The 25599-nt window shown below is 37.6% G+C and overlaps 1 protein-coding gene across 3 annotated transcripts; it reads right to left on the bottom strand.

Moving 5' to 3' along the window:
• Positions 1-4583: 4583 nt before the first annotated feature.
• Positions 4584-12242, bottom strand: LOC112193552 (protein FAR1-RELATED SEQUENCE 3). Of its 3 annotated transcripts, XM_024333748.2 has the most exons (6): positions 12014-12242; positions 9247-11583; positions 9013-9102; positions 8421-8570; positions 5208-5321; positions 4584-5041 (listed from the first exon to the last, which is right to left on the bottom strand). In XM_024333748.2, exons 2-5 carry the CDS (start codon positions 11473-11475, stop codon positions 5211-5213), a joined length of 2580 nt encoding a protein of 859 aa, XP_024189516.1. In that variant the 5' UTR covers positions 11476-11583; positions 12014-12242; the 3' UTR covers positions 4584-5041; positions 5208-5210. The 3 variants fall into 3 exon arrangements, with proteins under 3 accessions (XP_024189516.1, XP_024189507.1, XP_040372591.1); XM_024333739.2 differs by lacking the exon at positions 4584-5041 and having other exon boundaries at positions 5116-5321; XM_040516657.1 differs by lacking the exons at positions 4584-5041; positions 12014-12242 and adding an exon at positions 11783-11965 and having other exon boundaries at positions 5116-5321.
• Between the last annotated feature and the right edge of the window lie 13357 nt (positions 12243-25599).

The raw sequence follows: 25599 nt of genomic DNA on the forward strand, positions 1-25599 counted from the left end.
TCCAAAAGCATAGTGACTTTCCCACTACATTTATTTGTAAATCCATGTCGGCATGAGCATTACAAGCACTTTTGTGGGTTTCAAGGCCCTATCTAGGACTTGCTCAATGCAAGGCCGTCTATGTGACTTTGTGTGATGCAAAGTCAAGCTTAAATGAGACTTGGTGCCTTCTTTAGCCATTTTTTTTTCTATTTTTATTTGTTTGTGCAAATGATTTTTAGTGACCTAGAGCCATTGGATTATTAGCTAGCTCGTAATCCCGAGATACGATGAATCGGGACGTAAATACTTCCCATCTTTGATGACCGTGTTGATTGTTATGCGATAGGCGAATGAAAAACGCTCAAATCAAGCATGCAAATTCAGTAGCAACACAATTCATTACATGATTAAAACTAAGCAAAAATGGTGAAGGAAAGTCTATGAACTCCACAATGTTTGAGTTTGGTGGGAATATGATGTACTTAACAACGACAAGGCCAGATATCATGTATGTAGTTAGTTTAGTGAGCAAATTCATGGAGAAACCATATGCTAATCATTGGGAGGATGCAAAAAGAATTATCCATTATGTTATTGGAACCATTGACAATGGTATATTCTATCAAGCTAATGTTCCAATGAATCTTGTTGGCTATACTGACAGCAGGAAGTATTAATTACAACAAAAGCACTTGAGGTTATGTTTTTAGTCTTAGAAGTGGTTCAATTTCATGGAGTTCAAGAAAACAACCAATTGTTGCTCTCTCTACAACCGAAGTATAATAGATTGCTGGTGCTTATGCAGGATGTCAAGTTCTTTGGCTGAGAGTTATTCTGGAAAGTTTGCAGCATAAGCAAAGAACTCCACCAACATTTTTTTTTGACAATAGTTCCAAAATTTCGGTTGCAAAAGATCCAATGTTTCATGGGAGGACAAAGCACATTCCTATGCGGTATCATTTTTTTAAGGGAGCTGGTGAATGAAGGAGTTATTAAGCTGAAGTATTGCAAGACAGATGATCAGATGGCTGAGATTATACAAAGGCTCTTGGTGGATAAGTCTTCAAGAGAGATGTTGCAAGATTGGGTGTGAAAACAAAATTTGGTTTAAGGGAGGCATTGTTGGTTAATTAAACCAAATTAGCACTCTTGGTTTTTCTAACTGGGAGAATTCCACAATTGGTCACTCAACTATGACTCATTCGACACTTTTGTCACTGAAGTTTCAAATATATCACTTTGGTCACTCAACTATTACACTGTCAATCACTTAAGTCACCCAAAGAGTATTTTTTTTTTAATGAAAAAAATTAACAAAGTGACTTAAGTGATTGACAGTGTAATAGTTGAGTGACCAAAGTGATATATTTGAAACTTCAGTGACCAAAGTGTCGAATGAGTCATAGTTGAGTGAACATTTGTGAAATTTTCCCTTCTAAGAATAAGGTTGCTGTCAGTTATTGTCTTTTGAGTTGCAAAATAATTAGCTACTACTATTATAATCGTGCAGGTAGCTGATTGTTTGTTTAATGTTAGAATAATTATGTGTGGAAGTCAAGCTCTTGAAAGTTCTTAACATGTCTATATAAGTTTTTTGTAATCATGATATTGAAATAAGAGAAGAAATTAAATAAAAATTCTTCCATAAAATAATTGCCATGTTCTCTTCCTTCTAAATTAATACTTGTAATCTTCTTTTGAAAATGCAGGGAAAAAAAAAGGCTGGTTGGAGAGCAAAAACGTCGTCCAGAGGTGGTAAGCTTACTTTAATCAAAGTTAATTTATCTGGTATGCCTAACCATGTTTTATCCTGTTTCACATGCCGTAAGAAAATAACCTCAGCCTTGGATAATCAATGTAATTTTTTTTTCTGGGCTTCTAAGTCTACCCCTGTGGCTTGGACTCAAGCTTGTTTACCTAAATCTCTAGGTGGTTTGGGTATTAGACTAGCAGCTTGGTTTAATCAGGCAACCTTGGCTAAATTAGCTCGGAAAGTTTTGACTAAACCCCATAATTGGTGGATATTAAGTTAGTTTCTGCTAAGTATTATGCTCATTTACTGAATGTGGATAAAGGATCAACCAATTCTCTTGCTTGTAAAGGTATTCTTGATTCTAGAGAGTCCATTTTAGAAGGCATGAGAACTACCTAATGGGGATGATATATTATTGGACGTTTAATTGGGTTCTATCCTTCCCTCTTTATCTTATTATGCCCGAATATAATAGATAGAATCTTAATTGGAATCTAAAGGTAACTCATTTCATTCAAAACTTTCAATGGAATAAAGAAGAACTTTTACAAGTTCTTCCTATGGATATTGTTCTGAAACTTTTATCTATTCTTACCCGTTCATAATATTCCAGATGATCAAGTTCATTTGGGGTCCCTCTGGATCAAATAAGTTTTCTATTAAGAGTGCTTCTTGGTTATTAGATCAGCATGCCCAAGCTCATTCCAAAGAAAACTTTGGAAAAAAAAATGTGGAAACTCAATATTTCTCCTAAAATTAAAATTTTTGCTTGGATCTTTCTAAGACAAAAACTTGAGACTAGACTCGCTAAAGATAAATTATCTCTTTATAACCATAATATTTCTTTTATGTGTCTTTTTTGTCATAATTTTATTGAATCTTCTAATCATCTTTTTATGCAGTGCTCCTTTGCTTATTCTGTTTGGTCTTTAGCTACTAATCTTCCAAATCCTCTGGCTTGGAATGACGCTTTCTTTCCTTGTTTCAGAATCCAAATATATCTCAAAAATCTATTGCTCAGATCTTAGTCATCTCTCGGACCATTTGACATTCTAAGAAGGGTTATTATCACAAATAGTACCTGAACTTATCATCTATTTTATCGATGGTACCTGAACTTCAATTTTGATCACAACCAGTACCCGAATTTTTCGACTTCATTTTAAATGGTACCTAAGGCCACCTTCGGTCACTATTCAAGCCAAAAAAGCCAAATCTAAAAAAAAAAAAAAAAAAAAAAATTCAAGTTCAAGGCAAGTCTATTACCAAAAAATCATCATTATATATGATCGCAACCCTTAAAATCATCAAAAATCATCACTATGATCGCCTCACATACTGTTTTTAGTCGGAATATTGACCGAAGGTGGCTCTAGGTACCATTTAAAATGAAATCGAAAAGTTCGGGTACTGGTTGTGATCAAAATTGAAGTTCAGGTACCATCGATAAGATTGAGGTATAGTTCAGGTACCATTTGTGATAATAACCCTTCTAAGAATAAGTTGATCTTCCAACAGTTGGCTCATTCCCCTACTCAAAACTGGCTGCTACTTTGGGAGCAAACTACTGGAATGTTAATCCTAAGAAATATGAGTCTCTAAATGCTTTCAGATTAAGTGGGAACCTTCTTATCAAGACAAGATCAAAATTAATTTTGATGGCTCTATTAAAGCTGGATCTGCTTCCATAGGTTTGGTTTTCAGAAATACAGCTGGACTTCCTATATTTGTAGCTTCAAAAAGAACTGCAAATGCCAATGTTCTTGTGGCTGAAGCAACTACTCCAAGAGAAGCTCTCCATACTACTCAATTTTATAATTTCTCTCAAACTTGGGTGGAAGATGATTTTAAGTTACTAAAATTTAAAATCGACTGTCTTTTGGAGAAAGTTACTATTCCTTGGAGAATCAAAGCTTTGGTGGCTGATGTCAAAATACTTTGATCTGCAAGATAGATTTGTTTTCTGTGCTTTCTTTTTGCATCAAAAAAACAAAAACATTGGATATATTGCAACCAAAAAAAAAAATAAAATAGGGACCTGGATATAGAGACTAACATAGGCGTTTAAAGCTTTTAGTTTCAGATTGATTTTGAAAACACAGAAATGAAACATACTTTTACCAAGTCCAACGTAGAGGACAAGATTGGATATACAAAGTACAACGTAGAGGACAAGATGTCCACCAACTTTGCTACCTGTATGTTCTACTTTACATCTCAAAATCAATCCACAGATAGCATGCAGACTTCAAAGAGCTAAAACCACAGGAGCATTGCAATTTCAGTAGAAACAATTTCTGAATTCTGCGGAAACTGATGCCCATGATTGAATCCTTTACCACAAAAGCTTCGGCCCCCTCACATTTTCACGGATTCTTTTCTCTCCAACCAAATGACCCATATAAAGCTATTACAATGCTTCTGTCCAAAAAGCGTGTATCTCACAACATGGCCACAAAACCCAGAGAGTAAAACTCCCTGCGATTTGAACAGAGCTAATGCAACCGGACATTGGTATGACCAATGCTTCAACATCACAACCATTACACATCGACAAGGGGAAGGACAAGACCCAGTTTTCTCCTCGGAACCATGTCACAGGTAGTTGTTACCTTTCCATGAGTAATAACCCAATCTAACACGCTTCCTGAGTGTTACGTTTGAAATGCAATAAATTCGGACCATTTGTTCAAATCATGGTTATTTTTTATTCATTGAAGGCATGACATTAAACTAGGGAAAATCTTGAGGTGGCAGAATAGTAGTCAACTGGAGTTGAAGAGCAGAAGACGGCCATTCAACTCGTTGTTAGTGAAACTAATTTTCTTAAATAAAATAGAAGTTATATACAAGAATCAAGTGTATAACATGTTCTCTCAATAACAAATCTACTGCTAACAAACTAAGAGAGCCCGATGACTGAATTTTCTCCATGTAACAGTCACCATTCAACTCTCACTCTATCACTGAGCATCACTAAGCTAAAACAGAGAAGTGGAACCCATGTGTGTAAGATAACCTTGAGTCCAGTCCACAGAATTATTAAATGTGCTTTGTACATCATACAGAACCATGTTGCAGATGAGCATCTTAATTAAAGCTATTTCAGAGATATACCCTTTAGAGCAGTTAACTGTGATTGATACTTTGAGAAGATTATTGAAATGCATGGGATTTTTTCACTTTTAGTTTGAAGGTGTGATTTGGTTCTGGTGTACTTCTCATCCAAGTTATTGTGTCATCTCCGCTTTTCTTAATTCTGTGTATGTTATCAACGAAGTAGCATCACAGGAACAACAACGTCCACTATACAAATAAGCAAAACAATTACATAGGAACTCAGTTCAGAAATTTGAGGGCAAAGTGGACAGAATGGCTCCTCAGATGAAAGAAAAAGTAGACTGCATATAAGTAAGGTATTCAATCATGACAACATATAATATCCTACGTATTACTGAAGATAGTGTCTTACATGTCATAGTTGTTCACGGATGTAAGCCATTGATCTCAACATGGAATCTAGTGTATCTCTGGACACTTGAAACTTGACTTCTGTTTCTCCAGATGTTGTATTTGTATCTTGAAGCTGAGAAACCACAATTATGTAGATATAACATTTGAAAGTTGAAATTAAAAAATAAAAAAGAAACCATAAAACAGCACTATAGAAATATGATGAAAGTTGAACACATGAGATCCCTAAGTTGGGAAAAAAATCCTTTTGTTCAACTTTTGAAAAACCTCCTCATTTCATATTGAAACTATGGATATAAATAGTGCCATAGTAGATAAACATGAAAGAATAATTGAGAAAACTAGGATTTTATCGCAAGCCAATCAGTTCGCATTATCTTTCTTTCCTTTGGATTGAGAATTCAATTTCCAGAAACATGCATGACTTTCAACTTTCCTTTTTATTATTGAAGAAAAACCCCTGTATAATCAAAAGAACAAAGCAAGTGTCCTCGAATATCCTAAATTACATGCTACAACAAATAGGGAAACAGTTAACGTGCAATATGACTTTCCAAAGAACATCCCTGAACCTTCTGACTTCCAGGCCCTTCTCTCTGCCCTTGTACAAAGGAGGTTTGGCCATCTCAACTACCCTGGCAACAGAGCAAAGCTCATTTGTGTCCAAGTTATTCAGAGTTCTTCTAAAACCGACATTTCAACTTTATGCCTAAAAAGGTAACAAAGAATCCACAAATCCTGTGCCATGTTTATCTTTTAATACCTGGTGCAACCAAGGTAGCAATTGCATAGGAAACAACAATTGCATCAAATCTTCCTCCAACCAACTATCCTCAAGACCTCAACCTCTCCTCATTTTCCAATAAAGATTTCCAGCAGGCTAAGAATGAAGAGTAACCATTAGAGATATCTTTTGATGACCTGCATGTTGATTTTTTAACCCCTTGCTGAGGATTAGCAACCCGTCTGTTTAAAGTTTCCCATAATATCATGAGCCATAAACAACCTGGAGCCATTCAATTCTCTTCTCTTTTGTCTCCAATTGAACATGTCACTTTACCAGAGTAGCTAGCAGGTCTTGGAAACTCAACTCCATCAGATACTTTGTCTGCAAATCCTACTGTAGCCCTTAAATTGACTATCTACCCGCTCATTCCTGTTTCCATTCCATGGAAGGCTACAGTACTGACAGAAGTATACATACTAACCTGAACTATTGCTCATGGGAGAGTAAAATACTTGTGATATTGCCTAAGTTTAAATGCACTTATCCCCTCACAAGTGCAAGAGGTGTCTGAAAACACTATGCACCTGGGGAAAAAATAAATAAATACATAAATTTCATTCTAAAAAGAGAAATTTCTAAACAATTGGGATTTTTACACCACCTCTTGCACCTCTCTATTGCTTTGTCCCCTTGAAGTTATGGTACAACCACACAAGACTTTTATGTGATTCCTCATTCACGTGCTTCTCCATTAATTGAGAACTATAATACTTCTTTTTGAGACTACACTATTATCCTTTAGACCTTTCAAAAAAAAAAAATTATATATATATATATATATATATATATATATCCTTTAGATGATTGAAAAGCTAATGTTTTATGAAATTGTGGTGAAATAAAAATCTTTTGGGTCATTTTGGTGAAAAAAGTGCACTGGGAAGCTTCAGTTTATTTTGGCTTTATTTGCCTGGTTATCGAAGCTGTTTCTGGTAGTCCATTAATATCTATTTCTTCTGTTATTGTTTCGTCGAGTGATCTTTAGGCGGACCTGTGGTGCATTGTACCTGTATTACTTGTATCTAAAAAATTTCTTTAAGATTAATACCCGAAATACCCTCATTGGAATAGAGAATTTTTCAATTGCCCCTCTCCCCCCTTGTGTTCATCTTAGTCAATTTGTACCTCTAAGTTTTCAAAATAGGCCCGGCTCATGTGCCACTTCTACAAATTTCCGCAATTTCCATTTAGTCCATAAAAAAGTTGTAAATAACCTCACTGTTTCAATCCAATCGTGTTACGTCCCCTTCAGATAGAATATAAACCCATCTTTACCAGGGACCTGAACAATGAATAGAAGCTGATCCACTATTTTAACCACCTCCCTATATCTAGTAACCAAAAGCCTCCCTTTAATTCTCAAATTTTACTACAGCGAATGGAACGTCTACACCAACACCTCGTCATTTCAGGATAAAAAATGATACGAACAGAGCCCAGAAAGAAGAATCTAACTCTAAACTTCTTCCCATCATCCAAGTACATCCTCTCAGTCAGCAGGAACATTAGGCCCTATACAGAATCTTCATCGGAAATGTATCCCTCTGGTTACCAAAAATTCATGGTAACCTGCCCTTTTGATTTTAACATTAGGGTTGAGATTAAATGATAGTATTTAAGTGCATTAAACAATTAATCTCAACCCATGATATTAACTCCAATGTTAGGGACCATGAATTTCTAGATCACCAGGTGACCGGGAGAAAACAACTTGAACCTTAACGTGGTAGTCTATATTCTTCAGTATGAATTACCTAGGAGGCATTAATGCTGCTGTGTTCTTTAAATTTCTTTGCATTCATTCTTACTCCTTGTTATCAAGTTGCATGAACTTCTACAAATCATACTCTAAGACCCCAAATTTACTGACCATTAATTAGCATAAAAAATTTCAAGAACAATAGGAGACACAATTCTCAAGACATTTTTCACTGCCCCAGCACAACTCCCTAAACATAATATTTCAACCTTCATTTAAAAAGCATACTTTTCTACAACCTTTAAACCAAAATCCCCTAACATTTCCCAAGGGTAAGTCATTCTATAGGCCCAAAATACGCAGGCCACAGGCCAGACAATTCCTGCTAATTAACTTTGTCAACTTTAAACCTGGCACTCCATATTTCCTTTTGCTTGACAGTCCATATTTCCCTTTGCCAGCATATCCCTTAAACCTGGCCCATTAAGCCGTAAGCCTTCAGTTCTAAACTCTTTCCAAACTACATTAACTGTAGACAGCACAATTCTCTTAATTTCAGACCTGTCTACTGATCAGAAAATTTTGCTATACAAGTCTTGATGCCAAGTACAATAACAAAATTAAGGCAAAAACCAATTAATTTAACATTTACATTAAGACAAGGAAAACAGAAAGTGAAAAGATTTAGGCATATAAAATTCCTGAGAAAAATCTGAGTGGCATACCTTGAGATTGATAACAGCAACTCTGTTGGCTGGTGCAGAAAGTTGCTGACCAATGTAGGCCATCGATCTTAACATAGGCTCTAGTGTAACCCTGGTTACCCTAAATTGTACATCTGTTTCTCCTGCCGGGTTCTTGCGATAATCTTGCAGCTGCAGCAGACAAAAACGAACATTATAACAGCAAGACAAGAATACCAACAATACAATAGCAACCTGTCACCATGATTTTTTTTTTTTTTTCCGGTCCCTTCGAGGACCATTTTTCCTCTAGGGTACATGACAAGGGCTAGTGTCTGGCTACAGATGCCAGTTATCGAAACTCAGAAATTATTAAATAATTAATCACTTGAAAATTTATTAAAGAATGATTATCATTTTGTCCATAAAGAATATGCAGAAACTTGATTTATATATAATAGGTTATAGATGACGATAAATCACTTCCAAACTGAAGACGCATTTCGCATCATGATAAGGGTATCATGAGATTAGAAAGATTTTAATATATCCTCAAGTCTAAATTAAGAAAGCTCCGATGCAGAACAGGAAAGTAAAAACCACTTGTCCACCTTCACGGAAAGACGTGGTATACCTTCAAGTTAATAACAGCAACTTTTCCAGCTGATGTTGAATTCTTATTTTCTATGACCCATGTCATGGACTTGAAGCAAGTATAAACCACCTACAAATCGAAAGTCAAATCAATCAACAGAACAATTTAGAGAAAAAAAACTCTAAATAAGCAATCTCTAAAGCTCAGGTACAAGAAAATGCATGCCCAAAGTAAATGGTAATAGGGATACCACCAAACCTCCAATCCTCATACCGTATTATCAGGATGCCCACCATCGGGTTGAATAGAGCCCGCCATGCTAGGCTGATTTATATCAGAAACAGGAACTCCGACATCATTAAGATTAAAGCGATGTGGCAATGCTTCTTGCCAAGGCCACAATGGGGGGACCAATTCACCAAATGGCAAAGAAGCTTTTTTCATATTTTCTTCCTGAATACTTCCACTACCCTGAGAGCTAGGAGGTGCAACTTTAGCAACATTTTTCTTCAAATCAGCAATCTTTTTCCCACTGTCTCGTAGAGCAATCATTGCTGCATTGTAAGTCTCTACAGCAACTGCCCCTTCTTCCGCATATTTAATGGCTTCCTGACATAAATTGTTGAACCGCACAGTGAGTATCTCAACACCTTGCGGATCTGAGATCTGTTCATCTACTCCAACCCAAGATTTGGCATTCCTTGTCCATCGCTTCAATATGTAATGTGATGGAAGGGTAAGAACATTGGTGACCGTGAAGACAGTCAAAATATGTCTACAGAGGATGCCAGCATATTCAAACATTTGACAGCTGCAGCTTGCTTTCATCTCTGAGACATTTAGTTCGACTATATAAGCCTTGTCATCATGTTCATACTTCGCAACCCTGTATTTACTGGCAAGCCCATCTCCATCTATCTTATTTGCAGTATAGACAAAAGTTTCAACTAATTCCTCCTGAAACTTGGAAAATACTTTTTTTGTATACAAGCTAGCTGCCTGTTGTTCCATTGGTGATGGTGTCTTCAGTACTGGTGTGGTGCAAATTGTATCATAATCTGCTTCTATTTCTTTTTCTAATGCATGCTCCAGAGCCCTTTCATACTGCTTAAAGAACAGAGGTACACTAGTCTGTTGATTCACATAGCCATCAAAGAAAGATCTAACTCCTTGATTTGAGGAAATTGCAGCAAAGAAAGTCCCACGAAAATAAACTGGGGCCCACTGCTTTCGAGCATTATACACTGCCTGCAGCCAATCATTTCTCCGAAGGTCATATCTATCAAGAATGGACACCCATGACGATTCAAAATCCTCAATTGTCTCTGAAAAGTTGATGCAGCTATACAGCTCTCCATAAAAGGAAGGATTAGAAAGATATATATGAGCCAATCTTTCTTGGCCTTCTCTTAAAATGTGCCACTTGCATATACAGTGGCGCGCATCTGGGAATACCTGCGCTACTGCCACTTGTATTGCTCTATCTTGGTCGGTAGTTATAGAAATAGGAGGTCGATCATTCATTGCAGAAAGCCATGTCTTAAACAGCCAAGTAAAGGAAGACTCAGACTCATCTAGAAGTAATGCACAGCCAAACAATACCATCTGGCCATGATGATTTACACCGGTAAAAGGAGCAAACGGCACCTGGTACTGATTTGGTCGATACATTGTATCAAATATTACAGCATCTCCAAAGTAGTTGTAAGCGGTCCTCGATCTCGCATCAGTCCAGAAAACATTAGTCATGCGGTTGTCATCATCAAGCTGTATAGCATAATAAAATCCAGGATTTTCAGCCTGCATCTTCTTGAAATAGTTTAGAAGATTTTGAGCGTCTCTTCCAAGCGTTCTCTTCCGGCTAGAAGGCCTTGTATAGTTAGTAGGCCCAAAATTCCTTGCAGGGCGATTTTGTTCAACAGGAGAGACGCTCCTACCTCCACGATTTGGTTCATAAGGGACAGGATTCCCATCCATAGAGACATAAGCATCAGAAGTGACATCCAAAGTCTCAGCTGTATTCTTTGTAGCACCTGCAAAGTGTCTACGCGGTCGAAGGTAATGGACTTTATTTGGACTTTCCATCGAATGGTTGTGGTCCTCAATAAACTTAGTGGCAACCCAAGTGTTTGCATCTTTTCTCTCTACGCGTAGCATAGCATTGCAACTTTCAACATTCTTTCTTTTGAACACCTCTCGTGAACATGCAAATTCCCATGTCACTATTGGTCCATCAGGCTTGTTACGACTAAACTGACCAACATGGGTGCTAAAACCAGCACACCTAGCATACGCCTCATAGAGAGCCTTGGCAGCATCCTCTGATTCGAACTCCATTCCCACATATGGTTTAGCATTCCCATCCTCATCCTGTACAATTATTTCTCTCCCTGCAAAACTATCATTTACATTTTGCTTTACACCTTTATCAGATTCAGAGTCTACCGTCCCGTGACGTTCCCTGTCTTCCGCTTCAACATCTGCCAAAACTTCAGTGTCCATGACAGTTTGCCGAACGGTATGAACAACTGTATTGTCCTCTCTGGGCTGACTAGAAAGAGTTCCACATGTTTATCCGAGCGAAAGCGATTGTAAAACAAGCTGGATCAACTGAAAATATTTATCATATTAAAAACACGTAAGCAAACATTTCCCAGATACAGAACCAAGGACTAACTGATTGTCTACAAGGTAATCGTGTTAAGAGTGATTCCTAATCTCTTCAATCATTAACAAAGAAACCCTTTCAGCATAGCTCTTTAGTTTTCAGTTAACTATTGGTAAAGTTTGGCAGCCACAGAACAATTACCTCTTCTTCTTTTTTTTTCCTCAGTTTTGATCCAAAACTAAGACTAGAAATAGATCATTCTACCACCTGAGCCTAACCAATTACCGAAAACAATAGCCGGAAACATGATTGCCGTTTCCAAAATCAACGTAACGTTCACTTGGGGTTTCAGCTCAACAACACAAAATGCTGGTAAAACAAACAAAAGGGATCTAAGGAAGCATTGAAAAATAAAGGAATTGAAGCTCTAACCTGGTGTGCTGAAGCCCCAATTTTGTGATTAGGAGGAATAGTAGCATTGGTTTGGGTTTACAGTGTGTTTTAGGGTTTCAGGGTTACAGTGTGTAAGGAAAGGAAGGGCAGAGAGAGAGAGAGGTGTAGGGGAGTGAGTCTGAGTGTATATACCCCCGAAACCCAGGAAAGACAGTCGGTCGTCTTCGTCTCTGCCTTCCCTATTTTGTGTTCGGTTGACATTTTCACTCTAAATTTTTACTGTTCCGCAATTATTACGTGTTCGCAGCCAGGAGACTCGAAACATAAAAAGTCATCATCAGGCTCATACCTGCAATATAATCTTTTTTCCTTTTTCTTTTTTTCCTTCATTTATTTATTTATTTTGGCTGTTTAAGACTAGGTCAAATAAATAGTTTCCAGAGAGGTTTGAGGGTATTTAACGCATCTGTGTGTTGGAAAATTTTCTCAATCACGTGAAAAATATATATATATATATTTTTTTTTTTTTTTTAATTTGATAAATGGGTTGGGAGGCTCATTCTCACGCCTCTGTATTGAAAAAGTTTCTCGATCACGTCATTCACTTGACAAATACTTACTTTTATAACTGTTTAAAATTGGTTGCATAGGTTTTGGTTTTAAAATTTTGATGTTGAGCCTTGCTTCTGGTTCTCTCTTCACCTTATCATTCCTCACTTCATCTTCTATAGACATTTCTCTCGTCTTCTAAATTCTCACTTCATCTTTCAACTTTGTTTCTCTTTAGAGCCAGCCCTTGGAGGCAGCCGTCTCAGGCTACCGGCTTCCGATAGATCTCGGAGATCTGAATTTATATATATACATAATTTGTACAAAAGTTAAAACTGCTTTGAGGTGGAGCAGTGGCAACACTATCTACAATGGGCCATTTTAGCAGCGTTTGAATCCTACCACTGACCTTTTGCATCCAAGTTTCTTTTATTCTTTTTTTTGGCAACCTAGTTTCTGTTTTTCTTGGGTCATATCAAAAAAATATATATATTACATCATGATTGTACGCCTTAGGCCTCTACAATCTTCGGACTGGCGTGTGTCTCTTCTTATCTTTTGGTATTCCACCCAACCAATCATGTCACTGAAGACCACAACAAACTGACATAAATCAAGCCCTAGCACCTCAGATTGAGGCACAAGGAGGACCAAAGAACAACCTTTAAGATGGAGCAAATAATTACCATAGACTCTGAAATATCAAATATGAATTTTGTTATTCAAAACACCACGAAGGTGATTGCTGCAGACATCTCTATGGTTGAAGACTTTTTAAAGAAATCCAAGTGAATGGAAAGAGAGTAGCTATGAGAGCTTGTATTTTAAAAGTGTTGGATACAACACCAATGGTTACTTCAGCTGCCACAGTCGAGGCAATAAATAAGGCACTAGTTAAGACGCCAAAGAAATCGTTGCCCATGTTGGCAAAAATATGATCTAATTGCTATTTTAATAAGAAATTAATAGATCACTTATGCAGATCACGTAAAAGGTAGAAAGCAAATTCAAATCAAAGCAAATCAATAGAAGTTAGAAAAAATCTTAAATAAATTTGGTCGAGTCTAGAACTGGTTCTATGTCCTTAAGACGAAATTGCCTCCTCAACGGTGCTTAAAGGTTTTGAAGGCAAACGTATCCCAGGATACAACGGCCTTCTTTTTGTGGTAGTAGCACTCCAAACCTCAAGAACAGCGAACTTAGATTGTGTATGAACTCTCTCTTGAAAAGACTTGATTGGTTTTCAAGATATTAGGAAAGACTCATATGTAAAGGAGAGGAGGAAATATGAATTGAAAAGTTATTTTCAGAATATGATGTAGCGTAGCAAGTGTTTTATAGATGTAAGGTGACTTTTGGAAGAAATATGACTTTTCACCAAAAGTTATATTTTGTGAACAGTCATGACTTCTCATTGCATAGTCATTTACATTTATTCAACTTCACATCTTTTCATGAAATTATTCATCCACTATTTATGGAAAATAAATAACTTAATATTAAATTTTCCAACAATCCCCCACATGGATGAAGTAATTAGTTACAGAGGAAACTTTCAAAGGATGGTATGCGCGGACATATGAGAGAGTTCGGTTTAAATGATATCGCATCGGGATAGTTAGCTTTTGGCTTTGAACCTTCCTTAGTGAAATACCATCAGATTTGCTAGCTACTTAGTGAACGTGATGTCTTGAACTATTAAGCCATTTATGTAAACCAAGACAATAGTATTCACAAAATATCTTTTCGTACACATATAGTTCTACGGTTTTGTCCTTCCGGCCATGGACAACACTCGGTATTCATGAGTGCTTTAGAGAATTCAGCCTTCAAAATTCTCATAGAAACAGCCTCATTTCGCACTCATATAGGTGGCTTCCTATGAAGAGTATCCTTCAATACCCCACTTGAAAAATCAAGGTATAGGAACCATTAAAAGCAAAGCTTACCCTAATAGATTATGCATTGTTTCATCATAGGATATGGGTAGGAGATTTATCTCCACAATGCTACTCCAAAGTCATCCACTATTTAGTTGTCCCTTTGAACCTAGATCTTGAGATCTCCAATCAACTAGGTTGGGTATCCATGATGGCAACTTTATGTTTTAGGCTTATATCTCATTCCATTCGATAATCAACTTACTCTCTAGTTAAACTTTGATTCAAATAATTGGGCCCACTAATTTGTCTATAATTATACTGCAAATCAAATTCAATATATGAACTTATTTCATTGGAGAGTTGTTGTTATCATGTCAAGTCAATTGGTCAAGACTCACTACTTGTGTTGACTAAAATTCATTTAGCCACACACCCTACATTTTAAGGTATACGCATAAAATCTTTTCGTACAACTATATTTTTCTTGTGGTAGTAGCACTCCAAACCTCAAGAACAGTGAACTTAGGCTATGTATGAACTCTCTCTTGAAAAGACTTAATTGGTTTTCAAGATATTAGGAAAGACTCGTATGTAAAGGAGAGGAGGAAAGATGAATTAAAAAGTTATTTTCACAAGATGATGTAGTAAGTGTTTTATAGATGTAAGATGACTTTTGGAGGAGAAATGACTTTTCACCAAAAGTTATATTTTGAGGACAGCCATGACTTCTCATTGCATAGTCTTTTACATTTATTCAACTTCACACATTTTCATTAAATTATTCATCCACAAATTATGGAAAATAAATAACTTAATATTAAATTTTCCAACAGCCCAATCTGTTGAAGTCAGAGAGGTGGTGGATGGAAAGTTGCCCATCCCGCTAAGAAAAATGACTTCAAGGTTCTTCCGGCATTTTAAATTACCTCTAACTCATGAAATTTTTACTACTACAAGTGACTTATATTGTGTTTTGCAATATGATGAACTAACTTGGTAAATTAAGTGCAAGAAAAACTAAAATAAACAAATCGATCCCTTGAACCTCGACCATAATGTGAGTATTCAATTTAACAACCATGTGAAATTGTATTTCATTATTATAAGGGGATTGAAATACACCCAACAGAGGGTCAAGCCTAGTGAATAACACCTTGTAAAGCATCAAACCTAACAAAGCATAATGAAACATGATAATGAAAAATCAAGTGAACTCAATCAACTGCACAAAACATCATGAAAAATGACATGAACTAAACAATACAAGAAAATATTTCAGTGGAAAAACCAACACTTGCAATTGTGTCTCGCAGTGTTTAAAAAATCACTAGGCAATAGACAGGGGGTGAGGAGGTGCTTATTAGTGCCTAGAAACCTAGGTGGGGCTTAGGCTAGTGCCTAGGCAGTTGTTTATTTTAATTTTATTTATTATTTAACATATAAATAAGTGCAATTAAAAGAAAATAAAAAACTATACTTAATTAGTAGTATAATTGATTGAAGATATAGTAAAAGGTTAAGCATATAATGAACACTTAAAAATAAAAAGTTATTTTAACTGTATAAAACCTATCCAGACTAGCCAACTCTCTTTGCTAGGGTTTTGTCTAGTAGCCAGTGACCGTGGCAGCCTTTTCCTAGAGTACAGAGGACCCGTCTTGGTCCTTTCTTCCTCGCAGGAGGGAGCGATTACGGTGGGCTCAATAGGTTTTTCAATCTAAATGGTCTATTTTGATTGGTGTTTTGTTTGAGAATTCGATTTGGCTAGTTTGTCTGCAGTGGTTTCGACAGCGGAGCTCAGGGATCCGGGTGATTGGTGCTTGCAGGGCTCTTAGATAGAGGTGTTTGCGAATTGCGGTTGTCTTGGGCAATAGCAGTCGGGATTCGGGGTCTGTGTTGTCAGCAGATCATTTCTGTGATGTGGAATTAGTTTCAATCAGATCCAACGCTGATCATCTTAGGCTGTTGATCTGGGCTTGGTTACAGAGGCAAGGTGGTGTTGATGTTGTGCTGGAAGGGCCGACCACCGAAAAACTTGGCAGCAGTGGCAATGGGTTGGCAGAAGCAGTCTAGGGCTTTTTCTCTTGTTTTTGCTCGTCCCTGGGACTGGGATGTTGGGTTTGGTCTCAGGTTTGGGTTCTTAGGGCCTATCGAAAGATCTGACCCTTCTAAAAGGAAGGAGCTTGTAGTTGTTTAGTTGTTTTATTTAAAATAATGTCTATGCTAGTAGAACATTCTCTATAAGTCTTTGTAGAAGTATTTGGCTTTAACGTACCATAATGGCGTGCTCGGCGTTTAGAGTCAGATAGAATAGATTGCCTATGAGGCGAGTTGATTTTGTTAGCATAGACTACTCTGCGCTACCATTGTCTAAATAGAGTAGTCTTCCTTATACTATTCTTTGCCCATGATTCAGGGTCATATTAATGATATGAACTCTTTAATTAAAAAAAGAAGAAGAAGTTATTTTGAAGTATTTGACAAAATGAAATAAATATTTTTTCGATTTTTTTAAACTTAGGCCGCCTAGGCGGTGCCCAGACTAATTGAGACGGTTGCCCACCACCTAGTGCCTATGTGAGACCTAGGTGGCCGCCTAAAGGGATTTTTAGAACATTGTTGTCTCATCATATTTTTGATTACTAACTCATAATCTATTCAAGATGGCAAAGAGAAAAAAATTAGTAATTTCGCAGAAAACACCATTGCTCAACACATGTGGTTTGATATTCTCGCTCATTATAAAGCTTAGAACAATATTCGTACTCACCCAAACAGTAATGAAAAATCTACTGAGGCTAAGTTTAATAATTATCAAATAATTGATAAAATCATAAAGAAAAAAAAAATTGGACTAAATAATGCTTACTATCTTATACTTTTTGGGTCTAATCAATTCAGTCCCTCGACTTTTAATTTCATCAAAATGATCTTTGCATTCTTAGTTCTCATCCAATAGGTTTGATCTGTTAGGTCTACATCCAAATTGGCTGTTAACTAGCTAACATAGCAAATCTAAGCAGATTGCTGAATGTACTCCTTCTGAAAAAAATGGGTAGCCCCGAAAAGTTCGCTCTGTTTCTATGTGCATCTCTGTGATGGGTAAAACCCCATAAAAAAGGGGCAACTTTCGTGTAGTTTCTAATTGGATGTAACTGTTAAGATTTTTTCTTCCACACCAAATTAGCTCGGTGAGGCATATTTTAATGGTAAAATTCCCTTTACAACCCTGACTTCCTCTCTTATCATCCTTTATCTTTTTATCTCTCTTTTTATTTCTTTTTTTATTCCTCCTGTAGTGGAGATGCTTTCACCAACAGAAGAGAAAAAAAATGTCAACAATTGTTCATGTTCTTTAACCCATGTGTATAGGAAAAATTTTCTGTGTATCGGCAGTGCAAGTGATCCAACACCTATTAGGTGATTTCAGTCCTTAATATTTATTGTCAACATTTTTTCTAATAACAAAAAAATATACTTGAACGGACCTGATTTGGAAGAATGGACAATTAAAGTATTTTTCCCATCTAAATGGCCCTACCAAACTGATTTGGCGTGGATGAATTTGCCACGTAAGCTAGTTAACGGCCAATTTGTACGAAGGCCTAACAGATTGGACTTATTGGGTGAAAATTGAGAGTGTAGGGATCATTTGCTGAAGTTAGATCAAAGTTGAGGGACTGAAGTAATTATCCCCAAAAAGTACAGGATAGTAAGCAGGATTTAGTCCAAAAAATTTATCTCACGATTCATCAAGATCAAGAAATCAACCTATCAAAAAACCTTAAGTGCCGTCGAGCGTTCTGCTCTGTGTGGTACCACCAATGCCGCCCAAAAAGCGAGCAACAAATTCAAAATGCTCCAAGGCAGCATCCTTGTATGTAACTGCAGGGGTATTATGAACACTAAGACACAACAAGCCCTCATTGATCTCGTCCACGCCAAAAAACCATGTCTCATTTTCCTCTCGGAAACCCTAGCAAGAAAGGAGTTGATTAACTCGCTCACACACCGTATTGGTTTTCATGATAACATCTATTTCGATTGTCAGGAGGGATCACAAGGTGTAGCCCTAATTTGGAATAATGAAACACATGTTGATCTACGTTCTGCTTCAGCGCATCACATTGATGCTGTGATTAGAAAACCAGGTGAAGAACTTTGGAGATTCACTGGTTTATACGGCTGGGCAGATCGAGGACAGAGGGAATATACCTAGCAGTTGATCCAACAGCTTGCTAGGGAGGATTGTCAATTAGCATGGCTCATGGCTGGTGATTATAATGAGGTTATGTCCTCTGCTGATAAGTCAGGCTGCCGACTGAGATCTACAGCAGCAATGGCAAGGTTCCGCCGCACCATGGCTCAATCTGAACTTATAGACATGGGCTTTACAGGGTGTAGATTTACATGGAGCAATAAATTTACAAAAGAAAGATTAGACCGGGGCTTTCAATCACCACTATGGAGAGCTCGTTTTCCCTTCAACAGAGTCATTACCATGAGTCCTATTGAATCTGATCATTGTCCTCTCCTCATAGAGGTGAACGCAGAAAACAACTTGCATCGACGAGTTGCTCGTCGCTTCAGGTTTGAAGAAATATGGTATGGTAATGAAGATTGCAATGCTATTATACAACAAGAGTGGGCTTCAACAACTACAGGCAATGCACTCAGACAACTGGGCTACAAAATCAAACAAGCAGGCAAATGATTATTACGATGGCACCAAACTGAATTTGATTAGCAAAAAAGGGAATTGAGGGTGATTCAGGAGAAGTTGTTTGATCTCATGAAGCAGCCTTACTCTCCTGAGCAATATGAGGAACAACGAACTCTCCATGTGAAGCAAAGCAGTGTACTTGCATTACAAGAAAAGTATTGGCGCCAGAGGTCTAGGGCAATTTGGCTCAAGGATGGGGACAGGAACTCTGCTTTTTTTCATAGGAGAGCTAGCAATAGAAGAAGTCAAAATACCATACGTGGTTTGGAGGATGAGCATGGTGTTTGGCAATTTGATCCTTCTGAAATCCAACGTCTTCTCATGAAGTATTTCACACAAGTCTTCTCCACCGAAGGCACTGATCCAAGAGCCCTACAAGAAGTTATGAATGCTACACCAGTCAAGGTAACTCCTTTTATGAATGAACAACTCACCAAACCCTACACTGATGATGAAATCAAAAAAGCAGTTTTTCAAATGCACCCATCTAAGAGTCCAGGGCCGGATCGCATGACACCTTTCTTCTATCAGAAGTATTGGAGTGTGGTAAGTTTTGATGTTTGTACTGCTGTCAGAAGTTTCCTTACTAGTGGGGAAATGTGGGATGAATCAAATTATACACACTTATGTTTGATTCCGAAGATAAAAGACCCGAAAGTGGCCATGCACTTTTGATCAATTGCTTTGTGTAACGTTATTTGCAGAATCTGTTCTAAGGTAGTAGCAAATAGATTAAAGTGTTGGTTACCTGAGATCATATCTCCTCTACAAAGTATGTATGTACCTGGACGTTTAATCTCAGACAATACTCTTGTAGCCATAGAAGCTGCACATTTCATGCACAAGCTTCGAAATCAAGAATCAGCTTTTTTCTCCCTCAAACTTAATATCAGTAAAGCCTATAACAGGCTAGAGTGGGATTTTCTGCAGGCCATTCTAACAAATTTTTTTTGCCTCGGTGGATAAACATGATCATGAAGTGTGTTGTTTCAGTTCATTACTCAATTTAAATTCAATGAGAGCCTACACCAGTAATCTCTCCCACCAGGGGAATAAGACAAGGTGACCCTTTGTCACCATATCTCTTCATTTTGTGTTCAGAAGGACTGTCAGCACTTATATCCAAGGCAGCTTCTTCCAATATAATCTCTGGACTAAAAATGTGTCCAGAAGCTCCTACTTTGCATCATCTGTTATTTGTTAATGACTCCCTCCTCTTTGGCTCTGCTAATGTTGAGGAATGCACTCACTTCCGAAGAATACTGAATGTCTACGAAAGAGCCTCTGGACAGATGGTTAATTTTCAAAAAAGGAGTGTGGTGTTTAGCAAAAATGTTCATGCTAGCAAACAGCAAGAATTAGCCTCCATTCTTAATGTCACATGTGTTCAGGAGCATGACAGGTACCTTGGCCTTCCTCTAAGGGTCGGTAGATCAAAGACTGCAAAATTTGAGTACATCAAAGAGAGATTGTCAAAAAAGCTTATAAGTTGGAAATCCAAAATTCTCAGCAATGCAGGTAAAGAAATTCTAATCAAAGCTGTTGCTCAAACTATGCCATTATATGCCATGAATTGTTACTTGCTGCCTAAAGGGCTTTGTGATGATATACATCAATTATGTGCCTTGTTTTTTTGGGGTGACACAGAGGAAAAAAAGAAAATTCATTGGAGGAGTTAGGAGAGATTATGCCTCACAAAAAATGAAGGTAGAATGGGTTTTAAGAATCTGCATGCATACAATTTAGCAATGTTGGCCAAGCAAGGATGGAGATTAATCTCGAATCCCACATCTCTTATTGCTCGGCTATACAAAGCTAGATATTATCCCAATTCTTCCTTTTGGGAAGCTGAGTTGGGAGAAGCCCCTTCTTTCTCTTGGAGAAGCATCTTGCAAAGTTGATTAATTCTAAATGTAGGTGTGCATTGGCGAATTGGAGATGGCAGTATGACACATGTTTGGATAGACAAATGGATACCGGATTGTCCTCAATAACAAATTCATAGGCCTAGCAATACAGAAGTGGAAATGGTCTCAGATTTAATTGATGCAGGCACCAAAATGTGGAAGTATGATGTTGTGCATTCAATCTTCCCAGGTAACATTGCTGAGAAAGTTATGTATATTCCTCTAAGTGCAAGAACAAGTGAAGATAGAGTTTACTGGAAACCAGAAAACAAGGGGTTCTATTCTGTCAAGTCCGCTTATTGGATAGCAAGAGAACATGTCCTGAGTACAACCATGGCCTCCACATCACAAGGAGACCCTTTCAAACCTCTCTGGAAGAGACTCTAGAAGTCAAAAATCTTGGGTAAAGTTGAAATAATTGAGTGGAGGGCTTGCAACAATCTGCTGTCCACAAAAGCTGCTCTTCTTCACAAAGGCTTTACTGGGGACACTAGTTGCCTCCTCTGTCCGACCAAGTTTGAAGACATAACTCACATCTTCTGTAAGTGTCCTTCAGCTCAAGCTATTCTCTCTGCACCACCTTTTAATTTCTAGCAGCATATGGCACCGAAAATGGATTTTAAGGCATGGATGTTAGACATGGCAACCACTCTACAACAAGATGTCTTTGACAAACTCCTTATGATTCTTTGGGCTATTTGGAAGAACCGAAACAACATGCTCTGGCATGGTACTTCTCAATCACATAATGAAATGATGTTTGCTGCACTGTCCTAGTTGGAAGATTTTCGGAAAGCAAGATCAGCAACCCAACCAACCAAAGATTCAAGACGCAAGCACAAGTGGCAGCCGGACACCAAAGGTAATTGGAAACTCAATGTTGATGGTAGTTTTCTACCACATCAAACCAAGGGAGGACTTAGTGGAGTCTTAAGAGATTCACAAGGCAATTTCAAAGCTTCATTTACACTACCAGTTCAATATGTGGAAAGTGCTAAACAGGTGGAGTTGCTAGCTGTCAATGAGGGATTAAAATTGATGTGTGCCTTTCCTGGACAACCAGCTATAATTGAAACCGATTGCCTTGAGGCTACATTGGACCTCAACAATCCCAGATGGGATCTTTTACCGTATGCAGCAATCATGGCTGACATTCGAGTTATATTACAATCCAAACCAGAGCTACAGATTTGTTTTGCTCCTAGGACCTGCAATATGGTGGCACACAGGTTGGCTAGTCTTGCTTTTGATGACAATGATAGTCATGTTTGGAGGGATCATCCCCCTGAATGTATCCTCGATGTACTAGCCTTGGACTGTAACTCAAGCGAAGTCCTTATCAATAAAGATCATTCTTCTACTAAAAAAAAAAAAAATCAACCTATCGAATAAAAAATTATTAATTTATGTGTCTAATTAACCCTTAACTTTGTTATAGTATTGTTCTCATTTGAATGGGGAATACAATATCAATTTATCCTTGTGCAAATAAAACCTGATTTGCTATGGAATTCTTTGTTGAGTAATTTGATCAAGGATGTTTTTCCTTCCCACACTTTGAGCTCGTGCAAAAAGAAAAAATGGGGCATTCTGAGAGTAAAATTTTGGCTTTTGTCTCCATTTATTTATCAAGCCCAACTATTGAAGCCGAAAGGAGATTAACAACCAAATAAAATAAAGGGTCATTGACCCAAAGCACCAAAATAAGCTAAAATTATCTCACTTACCCCAACAATAGATTTTCATTCCCACTCACCCAAATTCAAGTAAAATGACAACTTCGCCTTCAAACTAATTAATGAATCACATGCATGCCATCTCTCTCTCTCTCTCTCTCTCTCTCTCTCTCTCTCTCTCTCTCTCTCTCTCTCTCTCTCTCTCTCTCTCCAGGGCCGAAGAAAATTTCACGGTGACATGGCCGGCTACCTCCAACTGCGTCGAGTACAGCCTAGGGCTCTCCAAACGCCGTTGTTTCAACCTCGGGCTCCAGCGACCTTTCACGGCGAGATCTGGCTTCCAATCAGTGTTCGATCGAGCATGGGAGTACTGCTATGACCAATGCGGTGTTCAAGATCCGATCTCAGACCCTTAACGTTTGATCTCATTGATACCCTAAGAACAATTCGACACAACAATGGGCATTTTGTTCACGAAAATGTTCTCTTCCTTTTTTGGGAACAAGGAGGCTCGGATCCTTGTGAGATTCGAATTTCACGAGAATGTTTTTTCTGCAGATCGGCTACAGATGGGGGAGGTTGTCTCCATAATTCTAAGTCGGTACTCTTTCTGTGTTTGCTCTAATTTGGTGCCCAGAGTATTTTTTCAGTGGCCAAATCAATTTTTTATTTTTTATAGTAAACTATAGGAGAATGAAAGAAAAAAAGTTTTCTACAATTTAGTCATATTCTATACATGCAAAGCTTTAAAAGAATTCCATCATCTATTTTGTCTTGTTTTCTTTCTACAATTTATTCTTTTCTTTTTCTTTTTTAGTAAAATAAGGGCAGACGGCCTTGAAGGAAAAAAAAAAATTATTGGGGAGCAATAAAGGGCTATTGGGCGGCAATATTGGTTTGTTAAAGGTCTATTGGGGGTGGGGGGGGGGGAGCAATAGAAGTTTTGAATTGATGTAATCTCCTCGTTTTTTTTAATCAAAGTTTTATTTGTCTAAATTTAGAGAGATTAGTTTATATTCCAATGACCGAAAGTTCTATTGGGGAGCAATAGATGTCTATTGGGGGATAATAGAGGTTTATTGCGCGGCGACCTGTGAGATCTCCAACGACCTCTTTGTGGACCTCCGATGAGGTTTTTAGAGAAGTTCGGTGGGTGGCGGCCGGGAATAGGACTCCGGCAACCAGTAGCTGGAATATGGCAACCGATATCCAAAATCCGGCGGCCGGTGACTGGACTCCGGCGAAGTCTCCTATGACTTCTCTCCCTTCCATTTTCTCTATAGAGCTCTCTCTCTCTCTATGTACCAAAGGGGTGAGGTTAAAATAGTCTAAAAAAAACAAAACAAAAAAACATAATTGGGTATTAAGAGCATCTTTAGCAATGCTAGCCATTTTTGAATCAAATTTTAGTCAAAATAGCTAAAAAGTCATTTTAGCTAGCCAATTTAGAAATACGTCTATATCAATACTCTCTATTTTAGCTAATTTTGAATTTATATTACTTTTTAAATGAAGATTAAATAGTTTAAATATATTTATAATTTATACAAAATAACTCAAAAGTAATAGAGAGCCTCATCTCGTTCTCTATATTTAGGAGCGAGATAGCTAAAAGTTATAATGGAGAGCCACTTAGGAGTCTGGTGCAGCTCCTAAAATAGATAAAAAGCTAAACATGCTCTCTAAAATAGCTAAGGAGGGAGACAGAGAGAGTCAAGTAGGGAAAGGGAATAAAACCCCTATTTTGGAGTTAGCGTACCGCACAGTGGCATCGCGATAATTTTAACAAAAAATTATTTTAAGTCGTAATTGTGCATGAAAGATAAGAGATTAGGTCTACTTCATTCCTCTTGAGCCTGGGTTCCGTGTCCTTATTTGTATGAAACTTACAAAAGTTGGGTTTTTGTCCATTTACCTCATTTCTAGAGATTTTTTTTCCACTTACCCAATTAAGTTTTTTTAATTTCCTCTTACCCAAAACACTCTAAAGAGGTCTTCCCTAATACCCCATTAAGATTTTTTTTTTTTTAATATCATTTTACCCTTACCCCTATGTTACTTAGAGAGAGAAACCATAGGAGACTTCACAGGAGCCAGGTCACCAGCCGCAAAAATCTACCAACTTTCGCCGGATTCCGGTCACCGATCGCCGGATTTTGGTCATCGACTGTCGGATTTTTGTCACCGATAGCCGGATTTCGGTCACTGACTGCCGGATTCCTGTCACTAGCCGCCGCCCACCAAATTTTCTGAAAATCTCACCGGAAAGGGTTTATTGCCCAAATAGACATATATTGTCCCCCAATAGACGTCTATTGCCCCCTAATAGACGACTATCAACCATGTATTGCCCCCTAATAGGACTTTCAGTCGCTAGAATGAAAACTAATCTCCCTAAATTTAGACAAATAAAACTTTGATTACATAAAGAAAAAAAAAAGAAAAAAAACAAGGAGATTACATCAACTCAAAACGTCTATTGCCACCCAATAAATTTTTTTTTTGTCTTTTTTTCTTTCATTCTCATTAGTCAACTTGAAGTGATTATCATTAAATCACAAATAAAGGTAGAAAATGCTAAACTATCATGACCATAGATATCTGGTTGAGGTCGTTTTCAATGCTCTTCATATTGATCAGTGATTGAGCACAGAAGATGATCACCAGCCACGAGCATAGCTTGTACTACAGATCCTTCAATCAATAGAAGACTCAGTAATCAAAACGAATTGAACTAGCAACTATGAGCCCTACACATGTAGAAAAAGAGACGAGGCTTGAGCCGACTGCTCCTCCTCCGCAGCCTTCAAGCTTTGGTCTATGTCCTCCTCCTCCATCCTCTTCACCTTTAGCTCCAACGACTTGTAATACACAAAAGACACATACA

Source organism: Rosa chinensis, chromosome 1, assembly GCF_002994745.2.
Source record: "Rosa chinensis cultivar Old Blush chromosome 1, RchiOBHm-V2, whole genome shotgun sequence".
In the NCBI taxonomy this organism is placed as follows: Eukaryota; Viridiplantae; Streptophyta; class Magnoliopsida; order Rosales; family Rosaceae; genus Rosa; species Rosa chinensis.